Genomic DNA, 11,263 nt, shown 5'->3' on the forward strand with positions numbered 1-11,263 from the left:
AACGAACAATTCTTCGCAATTCATTCCAATCTCGCTGTGTAGGATTGACGAGTTTACGACTCAAAATTGATACTGATGCCGCAATATCAGGTCTACTATTGTTGTGAATGCGAGCACAACGCGTTGTTTACGTATTGAGTTAGCAGTGTTACCCTACAACAGTTGCGCTGTTGTAGGGTTCTAAGATTAGGAGGATGGTGGGACAGTGCCCACCATCATTATAACCACGGTTGCGATGGCGACGAAGCAGGAAAAAAGGCATAAATAGGGCCGAAGGACGCGCCTTCGACCTCTTTGACCGCAAACCATCGGGAAATGCACTAATTTTGTGATTTTTTTATAATATAACACTTTAAATCTACATTATTGTTTCCCTTTGGTGCTAAAACCATCCGCAACATTTCACAAAATTAAATCACTTCACTTGTTCGGTACATTCAAAAACGTATTTAAATCGTCGAAAACGTAGTACGTGTAAAGATCGCGATCGAACGGTACGCGCGCGCATGTAAATCTCGCCATCGGGAGTAGTGTAATTCGCGAAGTGAAGTAAAGTTAAGTTGTGATGGACAGAGCATTGGACACTAGCTGCCAGGAAGTCGTAGAGCTGCCGGAGCAGCAGGCGACCACATCGGCAAACCCGTCGGGAAGGCGTGTGAGCGTCGTGGAGGAACCACCGAAGGACGGGGATGTGTCACCCGCCATTCTACCCCAGGACCTGGAGGTAAGGAGAAGGCGAATCGAGCTGCAGAAAAAGCAGCTCAAACTAGAAAACGCCCGAAAGGAGCTGGAGATCGTGCTGCGCGAAATCGAGCTCGAAGAGGAAATTTCGGACCGTAGCAGCCAGGTAAGCACGTATGTAGCTAAAACGGCAGCCTGGTTGCAGGAAACGAGCCGCGTCGGAACGACGCCGTTGAGTCGTCACCATGACGACGATATTAATAATGGCGACTCGGGTCATCCACCGGTGACCCCAATTGGGACCGCGGGTGCGTGGGTAACACGCAGAGCTCCGGCACCGTTGCGGTACGATGGCGGGATGGTGGACGACGCCCGAGGTCATCAACCTTTGACCCCGGCAACAACCCGATGTCCACCGGAGTACGACACGACATGGGCAGCGGACCAAGCAGCGGCGCAAGAACGAGAGTACGCGCAGTGGAGGCGTGCGGTGGAAGACTCCATTAAAATGCACCGCGAAGGAAGGCTTGAACGGCATTTCAAGCAGGACAAAAATCCGGGGCCGAATTCGACAATGGCGCCGAATCCCGGGATGCAGGTTCGCGTGTCCCGTCTGACGCCAAGTCAAGAGGAAGCGCGGAGGTCAATCCCGAAGGATCTTCCAGTTTTCTCCGGAGACGTAGGGCAGTGGGGACTGTTCTACGCGACGTATCAGCGATCCACTGTTCTCTGTGGGTTTAGTGATGATGAGAACCTGATCCGCCTACAAAAGGCCCTACGGGGGCCAGCACTGGAGTCGGTCGACCACATCATGCTGCTACCGGATGGTCTGGCCAAAGTGATGGAGATTTTGTGCACTGAGTACGGTAGACCAGATCTCATAGTGGACGATCTGGTGGAAAAGGTGAGGAGGCTACCCCCCGTTCGGACCGAACGATTGGAGACGCTAGCCGCGTTTGGAAAAATGGTGCGGAAAATGTGCGCTACGATAGAGGTTTCGGGGCTGCAGGACTACGACTGCAACGTCACGTTACTAAGAGAACTGGTAACGAAGCTTCCCGCCGAGCGCAGGTTAGAGTGGGCTCGTTACAAGCTCAAACTGTCGCGGGAAACCATCAGGGAGTTCGACAAGTGGTTTTCAGAGATTGCGGTGGACGCGAGCGCCGCTTCGAAAACCTTCGAGCCAACGACGCGACCCGAAACATCACGGCCACTACCGGTAAGAAAAGCACACGCGCACGTTAACGTACACAACACTACGCGGAAAACATATTGTGCGCTGTGTCACGATTCCTGCCGCACACTGGCCGATTGTGCACGGTTTATGGAAATGACGGTGCGGGAGAGGCGATCGCACATTCAAGGGCGCAAACTATGTGTCACGTGCTTGGGAACACATAGGGGCACTTGCTTCGTAAGGACTCGATGTGGTACCGACGGTTGTTCGGAAACGCATCACAAACTGTTACATTACACGGAACAAAAACCACTATCACGCAAGAACACACAAACTACTCATTCACTGAACTCTCACGTTGGTAATGACAATAACACACTTTTCCGCTATGTTCCCGTTGTAGTGCACGGAGAGAAGACTGCCATAACAACATTTGCATTCTTAGATGAAGGGTCTTCGGCAACATTTGTTGATCGCAGGCTGATTGACGAATTGGGAATCGAGGGCACGTTGAACCTTTTGTGTTTCAAGTGGACGGACGATACACAGCGCGACGAATCCGATTCGAGGGAAGTTCAGCTGCGGATTTCGGGTGTGCACCAAGGAGCAGTGGTGTTCGACATTCGGAAGGCGCACACCTTGCGTGATCTCTCGCTGCCGGCGCAGACGTTATCGATCGGGAAGCTGGTGGAGTTATATCCACATCTGAAGGGACTCCCGATTGTTCCCTACACGAATGCAACACCACGTATCCTGATCGGCGTCAATGATATTCATCTGGGTAAGCCGCTGCGTTGCGTGGAAGGGAGTTTCAACGAGCCGATCGCCGCTAAGACGAGACTCGGGTGGACAGTGTCTGGTCCGTGCTACACACCTGCCTCCGTAAGTACTACGGCGTATCATAATTTCCATTTGTGTACCTGTAATGGGAAAAGCGATCAGAAGCTGAACATGGCGTTAAAGGAATACTTCTCTTTGGATTCGATTGGAGTAAGCGTTTCAAGTAAACTTGTTTCGAAGGAAGAAGAACGTGCGACCAAGTTGCTAAATACCGGAACGCGCCTGTTAGAAGACCGCTACGAAACATGTTTACTATGGAAGTATGATGATGTGCGCCTCCCATGCAGCCGCGAGATGGCTCTTAAACGTCACGCGTGCCTGAAAAGGAAATGTGACAAAAATCCGGAATTAGCGAGGGCGATCAACAATAAGATGCACGAGTATGCAGAGAAAGGGTACATTCAGCGCGTTCCGGAAGAAGAAATTATGGAGAGGAAGGATAGGGACTGGTACTTGCCGATTTTCCCAGTTTACAACCCTAATAAACCCGGGAAGTTGCGTATGGTGTTTGACGCCGCTGCGCAAGTGCATGGGGTGAGCTTAAACACATTCCTGCTTACCGGTCCGGACCAACTAGTGGGGCTTGTACAGGTGCTGTACAAATTTCGAGAGAATCGAATTGCCATAACTGGAGACATACGAGAAATGTTTTTCCAGGTACGCATGAATCCCGTTGATCAACGAAGCCAGATGATTTTCTGGGACGATGGCAGCAAGCAGAATGGAGAACCTAGCGTATATGCCGTTTCCGTGATGACTTTCGGCGCTGCTTGCTCGCCTGCGGGCGCTCACTTCGTAAAGAATCTCCACGCGGATAGATTTGCTGAACGCTTTCCCCGAGCAGCGGAATGTATCAAGTACGAGCATTATGTAGACGACTTGTTGGCGAGTGTCGAAACTGTCGATGAGGCAGTTGCTTTGGCGGAGAACGTGAGGTTCGTGCATTCGAAGGGCGGTTTCGAGATCCGGAATTGGTTGTCTAACGCGAAGGAAGTTGTGGACAAGCTACGGTGGGGAGCCAACAACAATATATGCATCGACATGAGCTCGAATCAAGACACCGAAAAAGTCTTAGGTATGTGGTGGAATACGGCTGATGATACATTTACCTTTCGTATAAATCCGCGTATCGACGAGAAGCTGTTGGCAGGTAGTAGATCACCATCAAGACGCGAAGTGCTAAGTACGCTTATGATGATCTACGATCCCTTGGGGCTTATTGGCCATTTCCTCATGTTCCTCAAGGTTCTCCTGCAGGATTTATGTAGATCCGGCATACACTGGGACAAAATAATCGAAGGTGAAGCTGCAAGGAAATGGTTAAGATGGGTTGGATTATTGCCGGAATTAGAGAAGCTGACAATCGGGAGGTGTTATCGAACCCTAACGTCAGCGAATAAATCAAACGTGCAACTACATGTTTTCACCGATGCGAGCCAGAGTGGGATGGCCGCGGTTGCTTACCTACGCTTCGAAGAGAATGGTGTTGTGGAGTGCGCCCTGATTGGATCTAAGACGCGGGTTGCTCCACTGAAGCTTCTGTCCATACCACGGCTGGAGCTTCAAGCAGCTGTAATAGGAGCACGTTTTGCGGACCATATCACCAAGACACATCGATTGAAGATCGACAGAAGGATGTTCTGGACGGATTCACGGAACGTTGTGAGCTGGATTAGGTCGGACCATAGGCGGTTTAGCACATTCGTCGCTTTCCGGGTGAGTGAATTGTTCGAAATAACAAACACTAATGAATGGCGATGGCTTTCCACTAAGGTCAACGTAGCAGATGACGGAACGAAATGGCAAGGAGATCCCGACCTGACCTCATCCAGCAGATGGTTTCGCGGGCCAGAGTTCCTGTGGGAGGCGGAGGAAAAGTGGCCAATTAATAACAACGATCCTGGTGAAACATCGGAGGAAATACGCAAGAGCGTATCACACCACGCTGTAGTCAACATTATAGTTGATTTCACCCACTTCTCGCGATGGAAGAAGTTGCTGCGAACGGTGGGCTACATTCACCGGTACATTGGGAACCTGCAACGACGAGTTGGGCGAGAAGAGGAAGTTGGAGGGCCGCTGACGCAGGAGGAGCTGTTTGCTGCGGAGCGGTCATTGTACATATGGGTACAGTTGGATGGATTTGCCGCTGACATCAGACGGCTGAGCAGTGGCGCGAAGCAGAAACATCCTTGGAAGAGAGTGATCGGACCAGATAGCTCGCTGTATAAATTATCTCCTGAAATCGACGAAAGAGGTATTTTAAGAATGCGGGGGAGGTTGAATAATTATACACCACTGGGTGCTTCACTGGGGAAGCCTATCATCTTACCTAGGCGACATCCCGTCACGGATCTAATCATCAGGGACTTCCACGAGCGATATTGCCATCAGAGCCATAGTACGGTGGTAGGCCAACTCCGAACACGGTATTACATTCCGAAGGTGCTGGTGGAGTTCAACCGGGTTCGACGTGGTTGCCAGCACTGCAAGATAAGAAATGCTGCACCAAATCCACCCTTAATGGGCGATATTCCCCGACAGAGAGTAGCAGTAAGCCAGCGAGCATTTACATACACTGGGCTGGATTACTTCGGACCAATTTTTGTGGTAGTGGGGCGGCACTCGGAGAAGCGCTGGGGAGCACTGTTCACCTGCCTCACGACGAGAGCAGTGCATTTAGAGGTAGCACACGCACTAACGACTGCTTCGTGTATTTTAGCGATTCGGCGGTTCATCGCAAGAAGAGGTTCCCCTCGGGAAATAATCAGCGACCGAGGCACTAATTTTGTTGGTGCGGCGAAAGAGCTTAAGGTCGCCTTGAAGGATGTAGACGAGAACGCGCTGAAGTTAAGATTCAGCGGTCCGGAGCTGAAGTGGAAGTTCAACCCGCCGGCGGCACCCCATTTCGGCGGAAGCTGGGAACGTCTCGTGCAGTCAGTGAAGAAAATCTTGAGCGGTTTTGATCTACCACGTCTCCCTACGGATGAAATCTTGATATCAACATTGGCTGAAGTGGAGATGATGATCAACTCTAGACCGCTGACCTACGTACCACTCGACGAGGAATCCGACTGCCCAATAACGCCAAACCACCTACTACTGGGAAGCCCCGACGGGAGTAAGCCGGCCGTCTGCTTCGACGATTCGCCGACAGCCATACGGACGTCTTGGGGTGCTGTACAAGTGAACGCGGATATCTTTTGGAAGCGGTGGATAGCGGAATATTTGCCAACACTCACACGCAGGACAAAATGGTTCCACCCGGTGCCACCGATCAAGGTGGGAGACGTAGTGTTGATTGTGGATGGGAACTTGCCTCGGAATACCTGGCCTATGGGACGCGTACTCGAGGTGACCCGCGCCAAGGATGATCAGGTTAGGCGGGCGAGAGTACAAACGGCCAATGGTATTTTGGAAAGACCAGCGACAAAAATTGCGGTTTTGGACGTGGGAACAGCAGGATAAGCGAATAGTAGGCCGCGTGGGTTTTGACAGATTGTACGAATCGGAAGTAAACAAACGTTAGGATAGTGTAACGCACGGGAGCGTTACACTGGTGGGGAGAATGTTGTGAATGCGAGCACAACGCGTTGTTTACGTATTGAGTTAGCAGTGTTACCCTACAACAGTTGCGCTGTTGTAGGGTTCTAAGATTAGGAGGATGGTGGGACAGTGCCCACCATCATTATAACCACGGTTGCGATGGCGACGAAGCAGGAAAAAAGGCATAAATAGGGCCGAAGGACGCGCCTTCGACCTCTTTGACCGCAAACCATCGGGAAATGCACTAATTTTGTGATTTTTTTATAATATAACACTTTAAATCTACATTATTGTTTCCCTTTGGTGCTAAAACCATCCGCAACAACTATTACATGCAACATATAATAATTTTCCAATGAGCTTCTGATATTCGAAATTATTTGGAAGTGGTTTATCTTCTTCAGTTGGCTTCAAATATCCCACATCGATAGGAATTTGTGATATTTTCGCATCTTGTAATCCTGTTGATTTCAATATGTCCTCAATATATCTTCGTTGAGAAATATGATAATCTCCATTTCCATCACATTCTACTTCTATACCAACATAAGTTTTAACTTCCCCTAAGTTAACCACCTCAAAATGTCTATTTAGTGTCTTGCTTATGGATGCCAAATTATTCTCATCTTCACTTGCTATTATTAAATCATCTACATAGATTAATACATAGCACCATTTGCCATTTTCTTGCCTTCTGTATAAGCATTGATCCGCTTCGCACCTTTTGAACCTATCACCTTCCAAAATTTGATGCAATTTGATATTCCAAGAGCGAGCACTTTGTTTCAAACCATAGATGCTTCGTTTTAAACGACAGACCTTGTTTTCTTGATTCTTTATAATATAACCTGGCGGCTGTTTCATATATAACTCCTCCTCAAGGTCTCCGTTTAAAAATGCCGTCTTTATGTCATATTGTCGCACAATCATTTTATGTTGAGCTGCTACAGACATAAGTGCCCTAAACGTCGTTTGACGAACGACCGGTGCATATATTTCCTCATATTCAATGCCATATATCTGATTAAATCCTTGAGCTACGAGACGAGCCTTGTACCTATAAATCTTATCTTTTGACGTTTTCTTTAATGTATACACCCATTTACAACCCAATACCTTCTTACCTTTTGGGACATCGACTAGTTCCAAGGTATCGTTACGTGTCATGGCCTCGAGCTCTTCTTGCATTGCCTTTCTCCAGTTGCAGCTATCAGGACTCGCCAGCGCTTATGCTAGATTTTTCGGCTCCTCCTGAAGCGTAGTTTCAGCTAGACAGACATACCGCATCGGTAGTTTTCCTTGGGTAGCACGCGTTGATCTTCTCAGCATTTCCTCATCTGCTACAGGAGCATCTTCCCAATCGTCTTGATCATTAGTGTCTGTTGTTGCAGTATCTATTGACACATCAGTTGGATCTATATCTGAATTGACAGTTTGCTCTTCGTCTGTTGTTGACTCGAACAACGGGATAGAAATCTCGTTATCTTCCGACATTGCATTTGAATTACTATGCAGTTGTGTCTTTTCGTTGCGCTGTAAAAATTGTAAATCTCGACTAATCGTTATTTTTTATGTCAACACGTCGATCAAGCGGTAGGCCTTAGAATTTTCACTGTATCCCATAAGCTTGAGTTTTCTTGCCTTTTGATCAAGCTTACCACGTTTTTCAGCTGGGATATGGCAATACACATCAGCACCGAAAGGATGTATATGACTCATATTTGGCTTAACTCCATGCCAAATCTCATATGGTGTTGCAGATATAGTTCGAGATGGAAGACGATTTTGCAAATAATTTGCAGTAACTACGGCTTCACCCCAATATTCATCCTTTAATCCTGCCTGGAACAACATACAGCGAGCCATTTCAACCAAATATCTATTCTTTCGCTCCGCTGTCCCGCTCTGTTGCGGCGAATACGGTGCAGTGAATTGTCCAACAATGCCGTTCTGTTTCAGAAAATGTTTGAAATTTTCTCCAGTATACTCTCCTCCATTGTCGGGTCTAAACACTTTCGGCTTCTTTCCAAATTTGGTTTTAACCATTTCGACATACTCTCGAAATTTGTCTAGTACTTCCGATTTACGATGAATTACATGAACTACTGTGTACTTTGAAAAATCGTCTATAAACGTCAAGAAGTATCTTTTTCCTCCTAATGTCTCCGTACGCATAGGACCGCAGACATCCGAATGAATCAGTTCCATTAAGGTAGCCGGACACGCTAGCTACAACCCAACTAGCCTTGCGATGGATGTTTCTATGTGCTAGAGCGAGTGCGGCTGATGTTCTCACACTGTTACTCCTACAGGCGCAATACACGAGGCGAGCCGAAGTAAACACACTGTGAGAATGTGTTAGAGCGTTTGGCCGTACCTCCGAATGTTTGATACCTGAACAGGTCAAAGAAGAAGAATACGAAGTGAGAAGTTTGAAAAAACAAGTTTGTTTACCATTCTGTTTCGTTATTTTGAACAGCGAAGAACGCAATCTCTTGCTCAATTGTTAGTGCACCAATTGTTACAGTGTTTTAAAAGTGATGTTAACTGCGATAACAAGTGACAAAATAAGTGACTTTCTGTTATAAAGTGTTAAACTGCTAAATTGCTTAAATATTAAAGCATGGATGCTCAGCAAGTGCGTCGTAGTAAACCGTTTTACCGGCGTAAAGCTAAAATAGCAGCAGTTATGCGTGCAAGTGAATGTACGTGTCCGTGCACTTGTGAGGATAATTTATCTTCAGCGAATGGTATGTGCGATTATTGTTCTCGTTAGTGAAATTGTATTAAACCATTAATTACATGTGTGTATTAATTTATGTTTTACAGAGCCACGAAACGATGCAGCTACTTCTCACGATGATGGACCTATCTATGCTGAGACGGATGCCATGGAGCCAACGGAGCACGTGGACGTTCCACTCGATGATGAGATATCAGATGACGACGAGGATATTAATACCGAAGAAACTTTAGAGTTTGACTTTGGTCAACAGTCCCTGGATGCCTGCCTTCAATATTGGGCATTAAAAACAAACTCGGCTCACACATCGATAAACATGATATTGAGAATCATCCGTGAAAAAACTTCATGCGTTGTGCCGAAGGATGCTCGTACCCTGCTTAGAACCAGCAGGGTACAAAAAGATATAGTACCTGTTCAAGGGGGTCGTTTTTGGTACCACGGAGTGGCTTACTGCCTCAATATTCGATTCAGGTAAGCGATTAGCGTAATGTTTTACTACTGACGATATTCTGACATATTTTATATACCCTTTTTTATTTCTGAGCTTCCCTTAAAATTCTTTGTTGACGGATTGCCTCTACACAGGAGCAGTGAAAGCACGTTTTGGCCGATTTTAATGTCCATTGAAGATATGCCCCACATACCACCTATGGCAGTGGCTATATTCTACGGGTCATCGAAGCCGGGTTCAGTAGAAGAGATTTTACGGCCTTTAGTAGAGGAACTAAATTTGCTGCTCGTTCAAGGTGTACGTCTTGGTGAGCAACAAACGCTAGTGAGGCTGAAAGTGTTGGCTTTTGTGGCGGATTCACCAGCTCGTAGCTTTATTAAAGGTAAGATTCCTTAGCATAGTGTGTTTGGAATAACATATATCACTAATTCGTTTTTATTTCTTCTTTTCCAGCCTGCGTTAGCTGCAATGCTACAGAAGGGTGTATGAAATGTTAAGTCATCGGACGTCGTCACCGAGATCAAGGGCGGTTACATGTACTAGAATCGATCATCCACCCCGCTCGGACGCTGAGTTTAGGCAAGGAATTTACGTTAGGCACAAAGTGGGTCATTCACCACTCTTGGAGCTAAGGTTTTTTGATATAGTGAAGGACGTGTTAGTCGGTGATAAACTTCACTTGATAGATCTAGGAGTTACACGCAAACTATTACACGGGTGGGTGTATGGTATGAGGGGAGCAACCAGATGGTCTGATCAAACCTTTGTGCACATTTCTAGTCTTTTAAAAAGCATTACTCTTCCTTCTGAAGTACATCGCAAGTTACGAGGTTTAGAAGATTTGAAACATTGGAAAGGATCGGAGTTTAGTAGTTTTTTGTTCTATGCTAGCATAGTAGTGCTGAGAGGTAACATATCAGCAGAAGCATATCAGCATTTTATGTTATATTTTGTTGCAATAACGCTGTTGTCTTCAAATGTGTATAAAGATTTTTGGGACGAGGCATCCGACATGCTAAACGATTTCGTTTCGCATTATGAAGAAATCTATGGAGAAGGTTATATTAGTAGTAACGTACATAACTTGTTGCATGTAACTGAAGAAGTAAAACGTTTAGGGCCTCTGAATACAATGTCTGCGTATCCTTTTGAAAATGCTCTTCAGCATATGAAGGGTATGCTTAGACACGGACATAGATGCTTAGAGCAAGCTGTGAACAGGTATTCTGAATTCGAACAGTTAACCATTTCGAAAATGAGACCGGATAATGAAACGACATTGAAGGGTTCAGGTGACAATATAGTTGTAACCATGAAGGATTTTATCCTTAGGCCCAATAATCGCGACGGTTGGTTTCTTTCGCCAGAAAAAGAGCTAATCAGGTTTTGTTCTGCAGAAAAATCGTCAGGGACTATAAAATTAATCGGTACCGGAGGAATATTTCGATGAGCCGGTATCATCAGCGGTCATCAATATTTGTAAAGGCAAAATTTCAAATTTATCTCCTAATACTTTCGAATATAAAACTTCTGATGTTAAAGGTAAGATGGTTGCCGTCAAGTTAGATAACGAGGGACTTACGATGTTTGCTCCCCTTGTGCATACGCTAATAGATTAGGTTTTGACTAAGAGAAATAGTATGCAAACATACGAGTATATATAAGACTATTTTTTTTATTAAATGGAGCAATAAATAAAACCATATCCATAAAAACACTATGTTATCGCACCAAATCAAAATATTAACCTTTTTCTTGCAATGAATCTAAATAAACATTCGAAACATCGAAAAATTAAAAACAAAGCAGTTATATTTCACAT

General features: G+C 46.1%; 1 protein-coding gene and 1 pseudogene across 1 annotated transcript; both read left to right on the forward strand.

The window, feature by feature from the left end:
• Window positions 1–565: 565 nt before the first annotated feature.
• LOC128710893 (uncharacterized) lies at window positions 566–6,166 on the forward strand. Its single transcript, XM_053805755.1, has one exon. The coding sequence runs from the start codon at window positions 566–568 to the stop codon at window positions 6,164–6,166; it is 5,601 nt and encodes a 1,866-aa protein (XP_053661730.1).
• Window positions 6,167–9,926: 3,760 nt separating this feature from the next.
• On the forward strand, window positions 9,927–11,060 carry LOC128713316 (uncharacterized; annotated as a pseudogene).
• Window positions 11,061–11,263: the final 203 nt, after the last annotated feature.

Source organism: Anopheles marshallii, chromosome X (assembly GCF_943734725.1).
Source record: "Anopheles marshallii chromosome X, idAnoMarsDA_429_01, whole genome shotgun sequence".
In the NCBI taxonomy this organism is placed as follows: Eukaryota; Metazoa; Arthropoda; class Insecta; order Diptera; family Culicidae; genus Anopheles; species Anopheles marshallii.

Excerpts from the sequence above, each read along its gene's own strand:
- LOC128710893 (XM_053805755.1), top strand. The coding sequence starts at position 566 with ATGGACAGAGCATTGGACACTAGCTGCCAGGAAGTCGTAGAGCTGCCG.